The sequence below is a fragment of the Heptranchias perlo genome, chromosome 25 (assembly GCF_035084215.1).
Source record: "Heptranchias perlo isolate sHepPer1 chromosome 25, sHepPer1.hap1, whole genome shotgun sequence".
NCBI lineage: Eukaryota > Metazoa > Chordata > Chondrichthyes > Hexanchiformes > Hexanchidae > Heptranchias > Heptranchias perlo.
Genome location: NC_090349.1, coordinates 39987715 through 40008913, shown reverse-complemented (window position 1 = coordinate 40008913; position 21199 = coordinate 39987715). Strand labels below are relative to the sequence as shown.

Sequence of the window (21199 nt, the reverse complement as noted above, 5' to 3'; positions counted from 1 at the left end):
AGATGCCGGAGTTGGGAACTGTGGGTTCAGGGGGATTGTGGAGCTGGAGATGTTTATAGAGATAGGGGAGCTAGTCCATGAATGGATTTGAACATAAGGGTGAGAATTTGAAATTTGTGGTGTTGGGGATCTTCCAGCATTTTAGAAATTGATTTATAGGATAAATTTCATGATCCTGCACTCCTAGCAGGGAGCCTCATTTGCTTAGAGAGTGGCTCAGAGAATTGGGACTATGTTCTCCAATTTCTGACCCACAACCCCTGCGGTATCGTGGAATTTACCATTATATGTCCTAATGACTGAGCAGTGCGTCAGAGATTTTGCACCATCTTGCTGATCGTCTGTTTAATGAATTAACTCAAATCTGAGTAGTTTTATTACTGTTTGTTTCAACATTTGTGTGAGCTGAAAACTAAATGGTTGGCCCAGGGAGAATGGAATTTCTCTGGACCCGTCAACAATCTAAGTTACTACTTAGGACTGGATGATTGCAAATGTTACACCCCTGTTCAAAAAAAGGGAGGGGGATAAACCCGGCAATTACATGCTAGTTAGTGTAAAGGTGGTGGGGAAACTTTGAGACAATAATCTGGGACAAAATCATTTGGCATTTGGAAAAGTATGGGCTAATAAATGAAAGTCAGCATGGATTTGTTAAAGGAAAATAGTGTTTGACTAACTTGTTTGAGTTCTTTGAAGTAATGGAGAGGGTTGATGCATATATGGACTTTCAAAAGGCATTTGATAAAGTACCACATTAGACTTATTAGCAAAATTACAGCCCAAGGGATTAAAGGGACAGTGGCAGTGTGGATACAAAATTGGCTAGGGGACAGAAAGCAGAGTGTAGTGGTGAATGGTTGTTTTTCAGACTGGAGGGAAGTATACAGTGGTGTTCCCCAGAGGTCAGTGTTGGGACTGCTACTCTTTTTGATATATTAATCACCTGGACTTGGATATCGAGGGTATAATTTCAAAGTTTGCAGATGACATAAAATTCAGAACTGTACTAAACAATGAGGAGGATAGTAATGGGCAGACAATGTGGAGAAGTGTGAAGTAATGCATTTTGGTAGGAAGAATGAGAGGCAACATAAACTAAATGGTATAATTTTAAAGGGGGCCCAGGAACAGAGACACCTGGGGGTGCACATATACAAATCTTTGAAGGTGGCAGAACAAGTTGAGAAGGCTGTTTTTAAAAAAAAAAGTATATGGGATCCTGGGCTTTGTGAATAGAGTCATAGAATAGCAAGGAAGTTATGCTCAACCTTTACAAAACACTGGTTAGGCTTCAGCTGGAGTATTGTGTTCAATTCTGGGCAGCACACTTTAGGAAGGATGTCAAGGCCTTAGGATGCAGAAGAGATTCCCTAGAATGGTACCAGGGATGAGTGATTTCAATTATGTGGAGAGGCTGGGGTTGTTCTCCTTGGAACAGAGAAAATTAAGGGGCTATTTGATTGAGGTGTTCAAAATCATGAATGGTTTTGACAGAGTAAATAAGGAGAAACTGTTTCCAGTGGCAAGAGGGAGATGCAGCTTTAAGGTGATTGCCAAAAGAGCCAGAGGCAAAACTAGGAAACATTTTTTTTATGCAGCGAGTTATGATGATCTGGAATGCACTGCCTGAAAGGGCGGTAAAAGCAGATTCAATAGTAACTTTCAAAAGGGAATTGGATAAATGCTTGAAGGGAAAAAATTTACAGGGTCATTTGGAAGAGCAGGGGAGTGGGACTAATTGGATAGCTCTTTCAAAGAACCGGCACAGGCACGATGGGCTGAATGGCTGCCTCCTTTGCTGTACCTACTATGATTTTTTTTTTAAAGAGAATAAGGGAAATTAAACTGTTCTGTGGGGGAAAATAAAATATTAAATGAAGGAAAGTCAATGGCTGCACCAGAGGCAGGTTTATTTAGATGATCGTGTCTTCCCCTTTCTCCATAAATCAGTTGCAGCTGATTAATGGAGATGGTGTCGGGTGCTGATGCAGTATTTGCCTGAGACTGGTGTCATGACCAGTTAACACCTGTACTACAATTCGTATAAAATGTGAAAACCTATTAACTTTACATTTTAGGAAACCTGTAAAATATATATTAGTTGTAAATCCTACATCTGACTGGAATATTAACTTTGTAGAGTGTGATTGCATTTTTCTCTCCTCAATAGTTCCTCATTACCCCATGGCTGTACAGATTCAGTGGGGGGGCTGCTGGTGCTTGTTTTGCTCTAGTTTGTTCGCTACAAAGATTTGTGGTGACTTCTCATTTGACCTCCCTCCATCTTGCAAACAAACCATTCTAACTAACTATATTAAACCTGCAGCATTTGTGAAATTGGCTCAATGCTTTACATGCTTTCTTCTACCTATATGGCACTTCAGAAGAGCTGAATCTGCTTCCTGGAAAGCAGATTAAAATTTTGTTTTGGTTATTCAGTACTTTTGATGAAACTACAGCTTTGAAGCTTGAGGGCATGTTTGGAAAAGAGATAATAAGCTCGACTTTTATTCTTTTAAAGTTAGCTGGTGTCTATCATAAAATTCCCTTTAGTCTAAGTGAGAAGAAGAAAGGTTGAAAGAGTAGTGGGAAATTGTTCGAAACTCCGCTGTAGGATTGTAAGAAACAAGGAGCCAATTCACTATGTACGGGATATTTAAACCCAAGGACATGCAGAATGTTACTCGAATGTGATGCTTTGACTGCATTCAAAATTCAAATGGTGGCAAAAGAAAAGGCCAGGCGTAAGGGCATTTTATATAGAAATAGTGACGCTAATCCTAACTTAGCACCTGTATATAAAACACCTTCCATTAAAGATTTAATCATTTATTCCCTTTGTAGCAATCTTCACAACACTAGCTCCAAGAATAATGCATGGGAGCCGATTTGAATATGTTCCAGGAGTGGACCATTGCTTGCTGGGAGTGCATGTTGGGAAATGGCAAGCTCACCCATCATTTCCCATCTGTGGTCCCTGTGATTGCCCCATCATGGGGACCACGCCCACAATTTTCTGATATGTGGTCCAGGTGGGCAAGGCTCTCTGGGAGCGCACATTTACAAAATACATCCTTTGGTCTTCAATGTTCATCTTTTTTCATTACCACTGCGATCAGTTTATAGCTCATTACTTCAGTATTATTTCCTATTTGATGGGAAATTTCAAAAAAGTCTCTTGCGCAGCACCGTTATGATTCAGGTTCAGTCTAGAAACTTTTTTGCCTTGTCTAACAGTCTGCTTCCATCGGCAAGCTCTCCCTCCCTACGAAGTGAAATGTTCCTGTAAGTGCCAAATAACCTGGGATAGCATGCCGGATGAACATTGAATGTTATTGTTAGCAGATATTTTATAGGAATTCTACTAAGTTTCATGTCACTTCAGAAAGTGGATAATATTCACTATAAAGTGGATAATTATGTAATATAGTCGAGAGAATTTTGTGTATGGATCTAATGGTCTAATAGCTAAATGGTCTCAGTCTACCGTGAAACATGTTTTCTTTGGATGCTTGGTCAGTTTGCATTATAGCTTGTAACTCAAATTTTGACACGGCTACTCTTTGTGGAACTATTTTGTTGGTTCCCAAAAGTTTGGAAGAAAGGTAATGCTGGCTGTGTTTATACTACATCAATGAAGAAAGCAACTGAAGTAGCAGCCTATAGGAAGCTGTCCTCAATTCTGTCATGGCTGCGTATTGAAGGGGAAACTAGGAAGCTTAATTTTTAATAGATGTAACAACTTCTGATTATCTCAGGACTGTCCAAGCAAAGGAAATCCTGAATGCTAGGGCTTGGAGGTTATTTAGAGAGAGATGTCAGGTTTTTTTAATTCACTTTTTCTGTGTCTACAATTTGAGATAATTTCCAAATCTATAATATTTAATCGGTTTTAATATTAACCCTCAATTTTGTTTTGTTTTCAGTTATCCAGTCACTCATTGCACTTGTGAATGACCCACAACCCGAGCATCCTCTAAGAGCTGACCTAGCTGAAGAATACTCTAAGGACCGTAAAAAATTCTTTAAGAATGCTGAAGAGTTTACAAAGAAATATGGAGAAAAGCGACCAGTGGAATAAGACTTCTGTCGTGCTGCCTTACTGATTCCAGATTCTGGGCAGTACATTTCAAACACACCATCCAGCAGGACTCTGATGAACACATACAAGTGTCACCTTTGGTGTTTACTTGTGGCTGTTACTAACTTTCTACAGTTTTCATATAATCAGAAATGGTTTAGATAATGACTGTTCAGATGGGATTAAAACTTTAAATAAGACAGTCTAGTTCTGCTTTCTAGTTTAAAAACACAAAATCACTGCTTTAGTAAACAGCTTTTCTCACACAATTCCACGAGTTCTTTTAACAGATGGTATTCTACCCTTGAGCTCAACAAGTAGGTTGTGTTTTTTTGTTTCCCCTCCTCCCTTTATTTTCTCTGATTTTTATAAAGTTATTTTTCCAAACTGATGTCTTAGTGAAAAATGACAAAATCCTGAAGGAGATTGGTGAATGTTGAAGTGATTTGTTTACTTTTCTCTTAATGTTGCACTGTTTTGTGTGGAACTTGGATGCAAGTAGACCTGGCCTACAATGTGCTTAAAACATTGGAAGGGGAAAAACACTAATGTTGCTGGAAAAAAATCCCAGCCTAGTTCCTGTGTAATTTAGCTCATGTTACTATATAGTGATGTTGACTAAATAGGAAGCCCATGGTTTTGCATGTGATTAAATGTTATAACAGGGATTGGTTTTTTTAATTTTTTACGTGTTTCTTATATTCCCTTTCCTTAGTTACCTCTGAATTAATTGACTAACTTATAGAGGATACATACTTATTACGTTGTTAGGCTTGTGACCCTAAACACTGATATTGCACCACTTTTCATCTGCCATGAGCCCCACGTCCACGCAAACACACATAAGTTAAAAGTAATGCAAGGGATCTCACAATGGGAATTGGTCACATTTTAAACCAGTATCAAGTTTTTTTTGAGCTGTTTGTGGCTAGGTGGTCTGTTTAATCGTACAGGAATTTAAAATTAGCGATAGGAATTTAAGTTCAATGAAGTGACTGCATGAGCAGATCGATACACCTGTATTCTCCTTCTGGCTGCTGTTCAGAGCTTTGTGCTATGACTGACATTTGTTCTTTCTACAGTTCCCTTATGATTTATTTTACTAATTTAATTTTAACGAGATTCAGAAACTCCCTGCACTCCTGTGGAATAGATCCTGTGCATTCTGCTTCACTAGTTTAGGTATGGTGGTTACTTCACATTAGCATTTGTAGAAATGGTTGGATTTTTAAAAAAATTTTGCATCCAGCTTGGCTAAGTTTTGGAAAATTTGAGCCAAATCAACTTGCTTTTATGCAAATTTACATTGGCCGATCCGACTTCTGAAAAGTGTTCACATTTAGCTCATTCAGTAGAGAGCCAAAAAAGTAATTGACATCATAGCTTAGTTAAACAAGTAAAGGTCAGGGTGTTTAATTTCTGGACATTGTCACACTTAATGAAGAGTATTCAATCATCTTTAAATTAGGAAACAGGAAATGAGTTGAAAATGTCTATTTCTGTCCAGTCTTGGACAATAACCTGACTACTGGCGAAACTACTGCTAGTATAAGGTCTCATTAGGGCAGTGTTGCCCAAAGAAAGTGTTCACATGCTAATTATCCTGGATGGTTTTTTTTTCTTATCCATATTTCCATGTTTTAATATAGGAAGGAATAGAAAATAGAATGGAATTTGAGCATTAAGATAAAGGTATTTGGAAGAGTATTTACACTGCTGAAATGTCAGTTGATTTTGAGGTTAGTCAAAATACATATTTTGGGCTATATTTTAACCATTTAAAGTGGATTATTAGCTCTGAAATTGTATCCTATTTTGACTCGTGTACATTTTAACACTGTTAATCTACAGTACTGTCTGTAAAACGGGAACAACTACCCTTTCTTTAAACTTAAGTACCCAAAATCATTTTTTTAAGCAGTCAACATTAAAATTAGTCTGGATAAAGCTTAATTGTCTCAATTGGGTTTGTAAAGAAAATTGTGAATGATGCTGGATTTGACAAACTTTCAGGCACTTTGGGATTCAAATAAAACTTCATGCAGTGTATTACTGAACATCTGAGCGCTCTCTCTTTTCTCACCTCTCTCTTCCCTCCCCAGTCTATTCATCCTCCCCAAAACAAGATGGTCTTTTAATAGGTCCACCATTCTTAGAAAATGGAGCCATTCAGGAAATCCAATTTGGATGATGTTTCCAGAAAACATAATCCTAAACTTTTTAGTGGTACCACAAAATTCAAAAATACTCTAGCAGGAGAGAAAATAAGTGCTTAGTAGAGTCTAAGTATTGGTATGTGCAAAAACTTATATACTGTAGTTCTGAACCAGGCCAGCTCATGTCGCTTGCAAATTTTTTTTTCAGATAACCCACTCCAACATCCAGATATTGAAAGTAAGCATGTGGCAAAAGAATATAGCAGTAATTTCTGTAGCCATATTAAAATACTGTTTTAAAAAGGATAGTATTTAGTTTGAATTTTAACCTTCTGTTCTATTCTACATGAAATGAAAATGCCACAACCCCCTTCTTAAATTGGCGAAAAGCATAATTTTTGGATGTTTTCTTTTTGGGGCTATCATAAGAATCAACTATTTAGGAAAACAAGATTATAGCAACCGTAATCACCCCATGTGTGATGATTTTAAATGGCAAGGTTTTCACTTTGTACTGTAAACTTGCAGTGAAATCCAGAGCTGGGACCTGATTCTAGAAAGAGGAAGTCTCACACTGCATGGAGTGTTAATACAGAACTTAAAACTGGTTTACAGAATGATTAAGGGGGTATGTTAGACCTCCTGGACACTTTTCAAACCTATCTGACTTTAAATGTCGTATTCTCCCCACGTAATTCTCTGAACATTTACTTTTTTAACTGTTGGGGGAGAGATCTATTAGTGCACGAGGTCTCTCCCTGGACAGCACAATTAAGTCTGGCAGCCAGGCAGGAAACAAGCAATGTCAACAGGATATTCCCTGGCTGAAACTTGAACTGAAGCTACCAGTCTCTGACCAGTAGCTTGGGTAAAGATGCAGCCTAGAGGACCAAGTATCAGTGCTAAAGCATTTAAACTGTGAAGCCATGAAATCTTTTGTCCACAGTGCCAGTTAACTTGTAACTGGATTTTAATGTTTCCATCATATGGCATTTTAAAAGGATACAGTGCAAACTGGATTTGTTTTGTGTTTCAATGCATTTGATTTCCTTTTTCACATGAAAACCTTTGACATCGCTGTGCTTTGATGTGACCTTTTATATAAATTATGGTACCATCTATATTAACCTGATTTGATTTCCCCATTGGTGGTAATGCCACCATCGGGTGAAGCATTAAGTCATACCGATCCGGGTCGATCCTGGTATGTGCTAACATCTCTGGTGCTCAACAGTTGAGGATGTTAAAATTGGCCTCTGCATCCCTTGGCTAAAGAGAAGAGGCACAAGTCCCGGTCTTTTCTCCTGAAAGTGCTTTTGTGTAGATGTTCGGTAAGAGCACTGGGCTCAGCTGTGATGCCTTTCACAGTAAAATGCCCTGCTGTCACACCCAGTGCTTGTGGATCTATGCCCCATAAGTCAATTCCTTCAGGAGAAAAGGAGAGAAACCTGGAAAACACAAAAACCCCACTGTTGACTTTGTGTAGAAAGCGTTGCTCGAGGAAGTTCTTGTTTGTGTGCATGGCTAATTAAAAGCTTCATTTTACAAACATGATACTGTGGATAGAATGCTTACGTGTAATTAACATTACTTTAGATGTTCTATAACTACATATAGCTCTGCACTGTGTTTAAATCAAATTTTGTAAGCATTTTGAAATTCTCTCCAGAAAGTATTAACTTAATACTGCTTATTGATTTTGAAAGTACTTGTGGTTTAGTTGCAGCACCTTACAGCACCCCTAGATGGCACCTTTTTAAATAGACCAAGTACACGTATCAAAGAAAAAAACTGCAAATGCTGGAAATCTGAAATAAAACCAGAGGAGATCAGTCACCATCTGTAGAGGAAAGACAGGTTATTGTGTTTCAGGAATGTATCCTTCATCAAAGGATATCATACCAGAAATATAACCTGTTTTTACAGATGCAAAGTTGTAGCATCAATAAGATTTTAATCTGTAAGAAATGATGGTGGGTACAAAACTAAATCTTCCTATTAAAAATGGTTGTCGTGCCGTATTTGGTACTTTCATTGAATGCAGCATTGCTTATTCTGAAGGTTCAATTTTTAACTGTTCCCTAAAATGTAATTATTTGCTCAACCTGACATGCAGAGGTTTTCCAGAGATAACCACGCTTGTATTGGAGACCAAACTCTTTCAGGAGGGGGAAGTTCACCTGGTGGGAGGAATGGGTGTAATGCATTTCAGGTGAAACTAAAAACATGAAAACAAGTGCACACTCTGAATGATGCTGCTCAAAGCACAAACCTACTCAATCTGTCTTGCCTTTTCCCACATTTGCCAGTTTGCAAGTATTAACACCCTAGATGCAGCATTTAATATTAACAGAATAATTACATTTTATTTGCCAATTCTATTAATTTACATTTGAATATTCTATAACTATATAACAGTCTTGCATTGTTTTTAAGTCAAAAGTCATACACATTAGTATCTTTTTAATATAAAAATATATATACTTTTGAGTACAATCATTCATTTAAAAAAAATGTAAATCAGCAACCTTGTCGACCCAAGGTACTCTACAGTTCATTTCACATTTGTGAAATAACCTCATGGTCAGCAAAAGTGTAATGTTTCAAGAATTTACTTATGCTTCCACTGGAAGTCTCCTACCCATAAATCTTACCAATGACTTCCAGGATGGGGTACTACAGTACTTTACATCAAGAAACTTGAGACACATACTCCAGTTCACACAAGTGCATACTGTAAACAAATACTCAGTTTTGAGTAATTTCAATCACCAGTTTTTATTTATAACCTAGCACTTAAGTGATGACCAAACACTGATTTAAGGCTTTTTTAAAATCATCCTTAATGATTTCTACCTTGTCTTCATATTGAATTTCAACAGGTTATTGCACAATGCTGTTAATTTTCTCTACACACAGTACAGATACAGTTATTATACTTGTTCAAATGGGTATAAATGTTTAATGCTTTCTAAATAAGCTTTTTCTGTATGAGGCATTAATTTCACCAACTTTGGTAACCTTGTTACTTAATTTTCTTTGATTCTGTGGATAGACTGCTTGTGAAATACTTGGAACACAATACTGTGAACCTAAATTTCATTTGCTAGAAGGACCAGGCAGAATGGAACTATATTACCACTGGTGACCATCTCAAGAATTCTTTGAATACTGGCACTGACACCTGCCCCAACCGGGACCAGGAGTAATCAAAGGGGTTTTGTTATGGTTGCACAACAGTAGAACTGTAGTTTAACTCTGTTAAAGGTGGCACATTTTGCTGCCTTTCCCAATGAAATATTGGATTATTTTCAGTTCAGCTCCTATAATGACCTGTCTTTTTCTGTAATGCATGTCAATTGATTTGCATGGGTTTCTAGAAGGCACTACCTTTCCATATCTTTTTTTAAAAAAAACTTCAAAACTGTATTCTCTTCTCCCCAAGCCCTCCAAAGCATTATTTGCCCAGCTCCTATTTCCTTTATAAATCTTTAAAAGCACACAGTAGTATATTTTTGTCCTCATAATATTTTAGTAGCTTTGGCTCCTTGAGGGTTTCCAGTTCATGAAACCGGTCTGCAGACTGTGAAAAGTCATCGGGTCCTTCACCACATCCACCCTCTTCCGGAACGCTGGAATAACCAGGATGCACCATTAGTTCCATTGTCAATATTGTATCATCTTGTATAGGTCGGAATTTTTTCCCACAGGAGATGTCCAAAGGATGTTGCTTTACTTTCCTTGTTGCTATGGCGTTCTCAATGATTGTCTGGATATTTGGCACGGACATATTTTTCCCCATTGTTGTTAAGCCAATGTAGATATCAGGCCACCTGTTGGGAGCAATAAAAGCTTGCTTCAGTAACACCTAAGCCTGTTTTGGAAGAAGGATTCATAGCTAACTTTTAGCTCATTATTAAAACAATTACTCTACAAATGAATAGGTTCAACTCTTTGTACAATTGTAGTTCATTGCAAAATAAATATAAAATGGAATATGCGAAAGCAGTTATAACTATTCACATAGGATAACATAATAAAGGCAGCCTGTATTGGGCTAGGATTGCACAATGAAGGAAATAAGTGTCAAAAGTAATGTCCAGGTGCTCTGAATCAGATAGAAGTAGTGAGGATGGTGGGTTGGAGTAAAGTATTTGGATTACATTCAAAGAATGAAGACCATCATAAAAGAACAGTAACTTTTTTGACCCCTCCTGGGCATTTCAGGATCTATCATAGTGCCAAAACAAATGTTAAGCAATCTGATAATGAAGTCTGCCTTGAAAGCAACATCTTTGGATGATCGGTCCAAATAATACCATTTAGTAAAGGTTTGGCTGACATAGAAATTGCAATAAGCAATACATTAAGTCCAAGGTGAGAGGGGAGAGTCTTTTGTGTAGGAAATCAAGCCTGTAAAAAGAACTCAGTGGTCACTGAGTTTAAGGAGAATAAATTGGCAGAACCAGGGGGAAATGAGAATTTTTTTTAACGCAGCGAGTTATGATCTGGGATGCACTGCCTGAACGAGTGGTGGAAGCAGATTCACTGGTAACTTTCAAAAGTATATTGTGTATTACTTGAAGGGGAAAAATTTACTGGACTATTGGGACAGAGCAGGGGAATGGGACTAATTAAATAGCTCTTTCAAAGAGCCGGCAGAGGCACTATGGGCCGAATGGCTGCCTCCTATGCTATATTAGCCAATGATTCTTTGATCTGATCCCATGGTGAGTTAAGGATTGAAAAGAAAGGCCCAGGATAGTGTACCTGTGAGAAGGCACTGAAGGTATTGGGTGTTTTGATAAATTTTACATTAATCCAAGAGCAAAATACTGTGCATGCTGGAAATCTGAAATAAAAAGATTTTCAACAGTTTCTATTTTTATTTTAGATTAATTCATGGATCTGTTATCCAGTTGAGGATTTGATTTTAAAAGGATGAAGTCTGTGCTTTCTAAATCGATCCAGGATAGAGTTGTATACCACTGAGGAAAATAAACAGTGACTGTAAAATGATCAGTAAATTACTCCCTTTAAAACACTCCTGAGATGAAGTCAAACTTTTGTTGTCATAGGAAATATTCTAATTAGAGATGTTAATATGGAGTTCAGTCCTAAAGGATGACTGGTAATGGGTTCTGACTAGGACTTGAGAGTCTTAACATCCTGGATGCTGGAACCAGAGTGGCAGATAGTGTCCCATATTGGGTCACTGTACATGGTCCTTCAGAATATTTGGTGTGTGGATCTTGGACGTGTATAAATACTAGACAACTAGTTTTGTGGCATTAGGGATACATCATTGCTTTAGTGATCATCAGTTACTATCCAGGATAGGCTTACAATCTATCACCATTGATAGTTACAAAATAACAAAAGTAAAATATAGCTAGCACTTTCAGTTGGGCGAGTAATGAAATTATTACCTTCAAAAACAAGAACTACTTAGTTCACAGTTTACATATTGTACACCTGTAGAAATGTATTATGTCCTATGAGGGTTTGGGCTATACTATATATTAGATCTGAACCTCTTGCAGTTAAATTTTATATAATAAACCTGATGTGTAGTCACCTTTACTTGTATAGTGTCCTAGTACTTCTAATCCTATTAAAAAAAAAGGGTGTTTCTTGTGCTCTGAACACCATGAGGGACTCCGTGACTAGGAAAGTAAAAGTGACTTCCTCCATGGTTACTGTGGCTATAGGTATATAAAAAGGAAAAGACTGGCAATGGCAAATGTGGGTCCCTTACAGACAGATGGGAGAATTTATAATGGAGAATAAGGAAATGGCAGAGAAATTAAACATACATTCTGTCTGTCTTCACTGAGGTTTTTTGTGTCGTCTTCCCAGAAATACTAGAGAACCAAGGGTCAGGCAAGAATGAGGAACTGAAAGAAATTAGTAAACAAAATAGTACTAGAGAAATTAATGGGATTGAAAGTCGATAAATCCCAAGGACCCGATGATCTATGTCCCAGGGTTTTGAAAGAGGTGGCTATAGAGTTAGTGCATGCATTGGTTGTCATCTTCCAAAATTCTGTAGATTCTGGAATGGTTCCTGCAGATTGGAGGGTAGCAAATGTAACTCCACTATTTAAGAAAGGAAGGAGAGAGAAAACAGGGAACTACAGACCTGTTGGCCTGACATCAGTAGTAGAGATAATGCTAGAATCTATTATAAAGGATGTGATAACAAGACACTTAAAAAAAATAATAGGATTTGGCAGAGTCAACATGGATTTATGAAAGTGAAATCATGTTTGACAAACCTATTGGAGTTCTTTGAGGATGTAACTGGTAGAATAGATAAGGGGGAAACCATTGGATGTGGTGTATTTGCATTTTCAGAAGGCTTTCGATAAGGTCCCACACAGGAGGTTGGTGAACAAAGTTAGAGCTTATGGAATTGGGGGTAATATACTGGCATGGATTGAGAATTGGTTAACAGACAAATCAGAGTAGGACTAAACGGGTCTTTTTCAGATTGGCAGACGTGACTAGTGGGGTACTGCAGGGATCGGTGCTTGGGCCCCAACTATCCACAACTGAATGTAATATTTCCAAGTTTGCTGATGACACAAAACTGGGTGGGAATGTGAGTTGTGAGGAGGATGCAAAGAGGCTTCAAGGGGATATAGACAGGCTAAGTGAATGGACAAGAACATGGCAGATGGAATATAATGTGGAAAAATGTGAAGTTATTCACTTTAGTAGGAAAAACAAATGCAGAGTATTTTTTAAATGGTGAGATTGGGAAATGTTGTTCAAAGGGACCTCTATGTCCTTGTACATGAGTCACAAAGCTAACATGCAGGTGCAGCAAGCAATTAGGAAGGCAAATAGTATGTTGGCCTTTATTACAAGAGGATTTGAGTACTGGAGTACTGCAATTAAATAGGGCCTTGGTGAGACTGCACCTGGAGTATAGTGTACAATTTTGGTCTCCTTACCTAAGAAAAGATACTTGCCATAGTGTGCAACGAAGGTTCACCAGACTGATTCCTGGGATGGCAGGATTGTCTTATGAGGAGAGATTGAGTAGACTAGGCCTGTATTCTCTAGAGTTTAGAAGAATGAGAGGTGATCTCATTGAAACATACAAAATTCTTACAGGGCTCGACAGGGTAGATGCAGGGAGGATGATTCCCCTGGCTGGGGAGTCTAGAACCAGGGGTCACAGTCTCAGAATAAGGGGTAAGCCATTTAGGACCGAGATGAGAAATTTCTTCACTTAGAGGGTGGTGAATCTTTGGAATTCTCTACCCCAGAGGGCTGTGGAGGCTCGATCATTGAATACCTTCAAAACAGAGATCGATAGATTTCTAGATATTAAAGCAGCAAGGGATATGGGGATAGTGGAGGAAAATGGCATAGAGGTCGATCAGCCATGATCTTGTTGAATGGCGGAGCAGGCTCGAGGGGCCGGATGGCCTACTCCTATTTATTTATGTTCTCCACAGTTTCTCTTTCCTGAGTTCTAACAGAGTTAACTGACTTTATACTCTTGGAAACCAAAATGGAAAGGGCCAAGCCAGGAACCCCCATAGACATGGAAGGTGCATTTAGAATTGAGCTCTGAAACCTCAGGATCAGTCAGCATACATTCAAAACTGATGACCTTTGGGATTAAACTAATGATTAAATCCACCCAGGAAGTGTTAAACTCCAAATATAAAAGCAGTATGCCTTCCTTTTTTTTTCTTTTCCCCCCCAACCAGAGTAAATCCACTTAAACAGACTAAACCAGCATATGCAGACCAGCAAGCCAAAAGGTTGTGGAGCAATTGTGGACTAATGATCCTTCTGAAGCAGAGGATATAATCAAGGCATATACTGGACACAGCAAAGCAACAACGGGATGCCCGATTCTTTGTAACTGCTTACAACTGGTCAATCCTTCGGAGATAAAGGATTTGTATTGGGGGCGATGTTATCCTCTGAGCTAATTGTGGTAGCCCCAGTTGAGAGACTCGTTAGCAAGAGGGAACCTGCGCTTCTATTGGAAACCTTATATGCTGCTTCTAGCCCATTTCTACAGCTACAAAGCAGAGGTATTAACTTATGAGTCATAGGCTTGTTTACAACCATAATTGCTGGTCCAAAGGTTCTTTTCTGTTTGTGGTGGTGGTTGGAATGACAGTCATCCAAATGACACCACCAGCAGCTGCTGTGCAGAAAATTTTGAGCTAGATAGTTTGTCATTACATGATGCTAGGGATTCTGCTGATATTTAAGGTTTTAGGCTGTTAGCAAGTCTGACATGTCTTGGAACAGACTAATGCTCCCTGGTAACATAAGCTGACATGAAGCCTACTTGAACTAGTGCTCTTGAAACACTGGTTCAGAGACGTAGAACAGTGTCCTGTGGCAGATGAGTCACTTTCTGCTGGGGCGCCTGTGCTTATTACATGTGGAATTGTAGTCTTTTGAGTTGAAGTCTGTTGAATAAGTACCTCCTACATTCAAGCAGAAAAATCCAACAGTATATCATTCAAAATTGAATTCTGGTGCTGGTTTGCATCAGAACACAACGGGATCAAGGGATTTGGGGAAAAAGCGGGAACAGGGTACTGAGTTAGACAATCAGCCATGATAATTTTGAATGGCGGAGAAGGGCCGACTGGCCTACTCTTGCTCCTAATTTCTATGTTTCTAGAACACTAGAACTTTTTTTTTTCCAAAACTGCAAGTGAGAGACACACATCAGCACCAAAACTACTTCTACATAGATCAATTGAAAATTTCAAAACTGAGTGATTATTGTTAGGCAAGGTATTAAGGGTTATGGAACCAAGACAGGTAGATGGAGTTAAGATACAGATCAGCCATAATCTAACTGAATGGCGGAACAGGCTCGAGGGACTGAATGGCCTACTCCTGTTCCTATGTTCCCATAGCGAGGCAAAACTGGGTGCAGATGCTTCATCAGTTCAAAACTGGCCAGTTGTGGTGCAGAAAACAAATCAACAGGAGGATAATGAAAACAGCTTTTATACGAGGTTGGTGAAAAATCACACTTGTCATGTAATTTCTGGGAATTTTTTTTTCCTTCCAGTTGGATAAATGGGCCTATTTGATGAAGTGGAGGAAAAAAAACACAAAGGATAATTCTGCACATATGGCCTAGGGGAGGTGGTGAATCAGCATCTGAACGCTGATTGCAAATGTGGAGAAGTATCTGCTTTGGCGGTGGCAGCAATGTGGGCCTAAAATAGATAAAATTTTAACTTAATTCAATTAAAAATATAAGAGTTGAGTGTCTTACACCCGCCTCCAGAGTAGGTTTTGGTATTTGATAGGAGCTCTGTTGTCATTTACCTAATTCCATGTCTTCTAAATACATCTATTGAATTGAATGCATCTTTTTCCACCCCCAGGTAAAAGTCCATTAGCTGCTGTCCTATCCAATCGCAGTCATGCAGGCCTGGTTCTATAGGAACACGAGTATACTTGATTCCATAATCTGAAAGCACTTGTGCAAATACTTCTCGAATACCTGTGTACCAGAAAATAAATATACATAAATAAATACAATAGCTCCATGTTAATTTTCATGCAACATCTAATTTTGGTACATTGAGTCTTCACAAAAATTTATAATTAGATGTTAACATTTGGTACTTTTAATTATACTTTGACAGTTTTAGTTCTGAGTTTGCTTTTAAACACTAAGTACTTTCAAACATGACATCCACTGAACGTTGCAGTTATCCCAATTTTGTGCTAATGTGAGGTGGTGTCAGAGGCACTTTAATGTGAAAGTGGGTGATCGGATTCCTGAACACAAACAAGGGCTGCAACCTGCTCTAGAAGTCTTGCACAGCTTGGATTTCTCACCAGTCTGGTGTGAAGCTATCTGCGATTTAGGTTGTAGCCTTAGCTCAGTGGTAGCACTCTTTCCTCTGAGCCAGAAGATTGTAAGATCAAGCCCCACGGCAGAGATTTGAGCACATATTCTAGGCTGACAACGTAGTGCAGCGCTGCATTGTCAGAGGTGCTGTTTTTCGGATGCGATGTTAAACTGAGGCCCCATCTGCCCCCTCGGGTGGATGTAAAAGATCCCATGGGCACTATTTGAAGGACAGTGGGGTTCTCCCGGTATCTTGATCAACGTTCATCCATTGACCAACATCACTAAAAACAGATTATTTGGTCATTTAGCGCCAGCCTATGTGCAAATTGGCTACTGCATTTCCTTACGTTAAGACAGTGCCTATACTTCATTGGTTGTGAAGTGCTTTGGGACAGCCTGAGATTGTGAAAGGCGTTATAGAAATGAGAGTTCTTTAGAAACTTACCTCGACTCTTTTTTTAAAATGTTGAGAGTGGCTGCTTCCCCCTGCTGTTGTAACACAGAAAATCATCTGACCAGGAAGTAGAACTCAGTGCAAATCCAAGCATGCACAAGAAAACTCACTTCACAGCTTAAAGCAAGGTATAGCCACCAATACAACTTGGGTACGCCATCAGCGTCACAATGGAAAAGGTGTCAGTCTGAAACCAGTAGCTGTCATATAACTATAATGTTAATGTGCTTAAAAAGGTCTTTGATTTGTACAATTATTTTGGGGGTTTAGAAACATTTTCCCCATATTCTATCTTTATTTTTAGCTATCTAAAAATAATGAGATCTTAAAGTACTTCCTCGCTCGACACCCTCTCTCTCTGCTCAGGTAGTCACCGAGGAGAATTAACCAGGGATCCTTCACGAAGGGTTGGACATCAGTCACGTATGATAGCACATACACAACACCCTTCCTATTCTGCATATATTCCCGGGGTAATAGTGCTTTCCTCTCATTGTTGATTCGTGGTGTTTCATTGCAAGGAAAGTTAGTGGGGCTGAAATTAGACCTAATGCCTGTTTTTTTTTTTAAAAAAGGAGGAAAATAGCTACAAAGAGGTCCAATTTAGGGGCCAATCTCTTGTGCCTGAATATACTAATAAGGTGCCTACAGAGAATATTTGCAGCACAGAAACAGGCCAATGCTTCACAGAAGCCCTCTGCATCTTCATTTCACCTGATCACCATATCCTTCTATTCCTTTCTCCCTTGTGTACTTATCTAGCTTCTCTTTAAATGTGTCTGCTTTTTTCCTCAACTACTTTTATAACCAAGTTTCACATTCTAACCACTCTCTTAGTAAAGAAGTTTCTCCTGAATTCCCTATTGTATTTATTAGGGACTATCTAATATATTCATGGCCCCCTAGTTTTGGACTCCCCCACAAGTGGAAACATCATCTCTACATCTACCCTATCAACCCCCTTTGTAATTTTAAAGATCTCTATCAGGTCACCCCTCAATCTTCTGTTTTCCAGAGAAAAGAGCACCAGCCTGTTCAGTCTTTCCTGATAGGTTATAACCTCTCAGTTCTAGTATCGTCCTTGTAAATCTAACAGGCCCAACACCCATACGAATTAAGAGCAGGAGTAGGCCATTCGGCCCCTCTAGCCTGCTCTGCCATTTGATAAGATCATGGCTGATCTGATTGTGACCACAACCCTACTTTCCCGTCTACCTACTATAACCTTTGACTCCCTTGTTAATCAGGAATCTATCTAACTCAGTCTTAAAAATATTCAATGACCCTGCCTCCTCTGCTCTCTGGGGAAGGGAGTTCCACAGACTCACAACCCTCAGAAAAAAATTCTTCTCATCTCCGTCTTAAATGGGAGATCCCTTATTTTTAAACTGTGGCCCTTAGTTCTAGTCTCTCCCACAAGGGGAAACATCCCCTCGGCATCTACCCCTTCTAGTCCCCTCAGGATGTAGTGAAATGTCCTAAAAGGTGCTTCACAAAGGAAAGGGTGAACTTGGACCCCAAGCAGGAGTTAGAACAATTAGGGTGGTGATGGTTAAAGAAATTGGTTGCAAGGAGGCTTTTGACAGCTTAAGACCAGAATCGGACCTGCTGTGTTCAGGATTAGCAGGTGTGGTCTTACCAGCAGTAAGTTTAAAAAGAAAACATCTTCCTGTGGAGCTGGGAAGAGCAGGAGGAGCGACTCCAGCACGCCCCTTGCACGCACCCCCCCCCCCAATTGTCTGACCACCACCCTTGTTTATTTTCATATTATCTCCATCGTCCTCTCTCCTCCCCTTGTATGTGTAACAGTTACTCATTTTTAAAAATTATATGCACAAAATTTCATGTTCAGCATCACTGACATCTACTCCATTTTCAGTTCTTCCTGTCTAGAACAATATGGCTTCCTGCAAAAATATGCTTGAGATTGAACACCAGTGAGGTGTTATCTAAAGAGATTGAAAGCTGTCCATTAGGACCAGGTTAACTCGTTTCAGGGCCTGCCACACAAACATCTGACATGAACGGATTTTACAAACGCACGCTGCCGCCAGCGAGCCTCGCACACGAGCAGCGCGCGTGGGGAAATTGCAGGCTACGACCCCGTAATTTCGGTCCATCAATTTTAATTTTAAGGTTATGAAAGGGTTTCATAGGGTAGATGTAGAGAAGACTTTTCCACTTGTAGGGGAGACCAAAACTAGGGGGCCATAAATAAGAAAGTCACTAATAAATTCAATAGGGAATTTGGGAGAAACCTCTTCACCTAGAAAGTGGAACTCGCTACCACAAGGAGTAGTTGAGGCAAATAGCATTTATGCATTTAACAACAACTTGCATTTATATAGCATCTTTAACGCAGTAAAACATCCCAAGGCGCCTCACAGGAGTGTCAAACAAAATTTGACAACGAGCCACAGAAGGAGATATTAGGGCAGGTAATCAAAACTTTGGTCAAAGAGGTAGATTTTAAGGAGCATCTTAAAAGGAGGAGAGTGAGGGAGGCGGAGAGATTTAGGGAGGGAATTTAAGGGGAAGCTAGATAAACACATGAGGGAGAATGGAATAGAAGGTTATGCTGATAGGGTTAGATGAAGAGGGGTGGGAGAAGGTTCATGTGGAGCATAAAATACAGCATAGACTAGTTGGGCTGAATGGCCTGTTTCTGTGCTGCACATTCTATGTGAAAAACCTGGTAAATGAACACATGCCTAGGCGAGGCTCCCCACTGATGACACAATTTTGTAAAATTGACCCCGTGGTGTCACGCCTACCATTTTCTAGCTTACCTTCATCAGCATTGCCTTGTTAGGGAAATCAGAGGATCAGCGCTGGTAGGGGGTTCTTTTATTGAGAGATCTTTGGCAGCTTTCAAATTTTTCAAAGCTTGGATTGAATTGTTGAGTCATCACTAACTGGCGTTAGCAAGCACTTAGAACAGGTCAGTGGTACCAGAAGTTTAGCAGCGCTGAGACTGAAATGCTTCATACCATATGGGGTCATATGAGCAGCTTTAGCACTGATAAGAGATAAGGGACTTTTTGCTCTATGCCAGCTAAAATGTATTTTGGCTTCTATTCCAGTATCAAATATTAACGAGCCTCACCTTGGTCCCCCCCCCCCGCGAGGATGACCTAAGCAGCACCCAGGAAGTGGGTTAGTCTTCAGTATTGTCCCCTACCCCCTAGTCCTAACTGTTTTTGAAATTGCATCCCACTCTGAGTTGGTAGGCTGACTCTCAGTATAATAAGGAGATGTGGAGAACAAAGATGGCAGTAGTTAGTTAACAGATGTCAAGTATCTGCAGATCTGATTTGTGCCTTTGATCAATTATTAAAAAGGAGTTTGTTATCTCGAATCGAACACCATTGTACCTTTGAAAGAAAGGATAACTTTTTGAAAGAAAGGTCCGCCTCATGCAGGATTTTCTGCATCACTGTAGTTTGCGTAATTCACTAAAAGGTGTCGTGCAGGCTTCTGCTGGATACGTGATCAATGAACGAGACCATTGTTGGTCTTTGTGGAAACACTCATTAAGGTTTGTTGAAAACCTGCATCAGTGAGGTTTAGGTGACAAGCTCTGCCCCCTTGCTGCAGTTTTCCAGTTCTTACTGAGTTTTGCAATACTTTGGCCCAGACAAAAAGGACTCACTGAACGAGCAGCAAACCTAAAATCCCTACTTGCTATAGCTTGAGATGTTAATCTAGCATTGAAAGTGGCACAAAATTTTATATCTGTGCAATAGTTCGCCTCTCTGCATATCTCTTCCTTCTCCATCTCTGCACATCATATGCATCTAATGTACAGCTTGGCGGTTCATAGCGGTTTAGTTTGTGGCAAATCAGAAATTTCCCACTAAGATACTTTTAAGGTAAATGTATCCTGGCAGTGCTCCTTTAACACCAAGTGCACAACCTCAGAAGGAGGCAAACAATTGTATTCCTTGCTTTGTGTTAACACTTTTAAAAAAAAAAACACAGGTTAATAGAAGTTCCATTAGTTCTTACCTGGTAAAACATGGACATGCTGATGTCCATCCATATGATGAGGTAAATGTCCTGTCAGTTCACAAAACAGATCCACTTGTCCCCTGAGCTCCTGATCTACCTGGCAGGCAAAAGTTTTAGAAAACCAGAGAATAAATCGGATTACTGCGATATAACAACAGTTAGATTGAATACTTTAGTAATGGAAAACACAGGGTACATGACGAAGAATCTTGGGATATGCAAGTGGACTATTTCGATAACACCTTGAAGTTGTTAAACGTTGGCTCCGTCTGCCTGTTCTAGCGGTTCAAGTGGGTGTTAAAGATCCATTGCACTATTCAAAGAACAGCAAGGCATCCTCCTGGCCAACATTCATTCCCCTTACAACCTATACCACCTTTTCAGATAGTGCATTCCAGATCATAACACACCGCATAAAAAGAATTCTCCTCATCTCCCCTCTGGTTCTTTGGCCAATTACCTTCAATCCAAGTTTCTCCTTCTTTACTCTATCTAAACCCTTTACAGATTCAAAACAAAAGTGAAGAGGCAGGTATTGGATTCTGGGTTCTTGTGACCGGGAGCCTGAAATTTACATGCAATTTGTTGACCTCTAATTAATCTCAGGAATTTAGAACCAGCTCCAACTATGT

At 39.4% G+C, this 21199-nt stretch overlaps 2 protein-coding genes across 4 annotated transcripts in view; one reads left to right on the top strand and one right to left on the bottom strand.

The window, feature by feature from the left end:
- The window catches only part of ube2l3b (ubiquitin-conjugating enzyme E2L 3b), a 47228-nt gene extending 41087 nt beyond the window's left edge, over positions 1-6141 (top strand). The window contains exon 4 of the mRNA XM_068006091.1: positions 3930-6141. Coding sequence (XP_067862192.1) covers positions 3930-4084 — 155 coding nt within the window. The 3' untranslated portion in view covers positions 4085-6141. The remainder of the gene's footprint in view (positions 1-3929) is intronic.
- A 2475-nt stretch (positions 6142-8616) lies between these two features.
- The window catches only part of ydjc (YdjC chitooligosaccharide deacetylase homolog), a 35035-nt gene continuing 22452 nt past the window's right edge, over positions 8617-21199 (bottom strand). For all 3 annotated transcript variants that reach the window (XM_068006088.1, XM_068006090.1, XM_068006089.1), the window contains exons 4-6: positions 20565-20664; positions 15568-15745; positions 8617-10073 (exon numbers count right to left, since the gene is read on the bottom strand). In XM_068006088.1, coding sequence (XP_067862189.1) covers positions 9722-10073; positions 15568-15745; positions 20565-20664 — 630 coding nt within the window. In that variant the 3' untranslated portion in view covers positions 8617-9721. The remainder of the gene's footprint in view (positions 10074-15567; positions 15746-20564; positions 20665-21199) is intronic.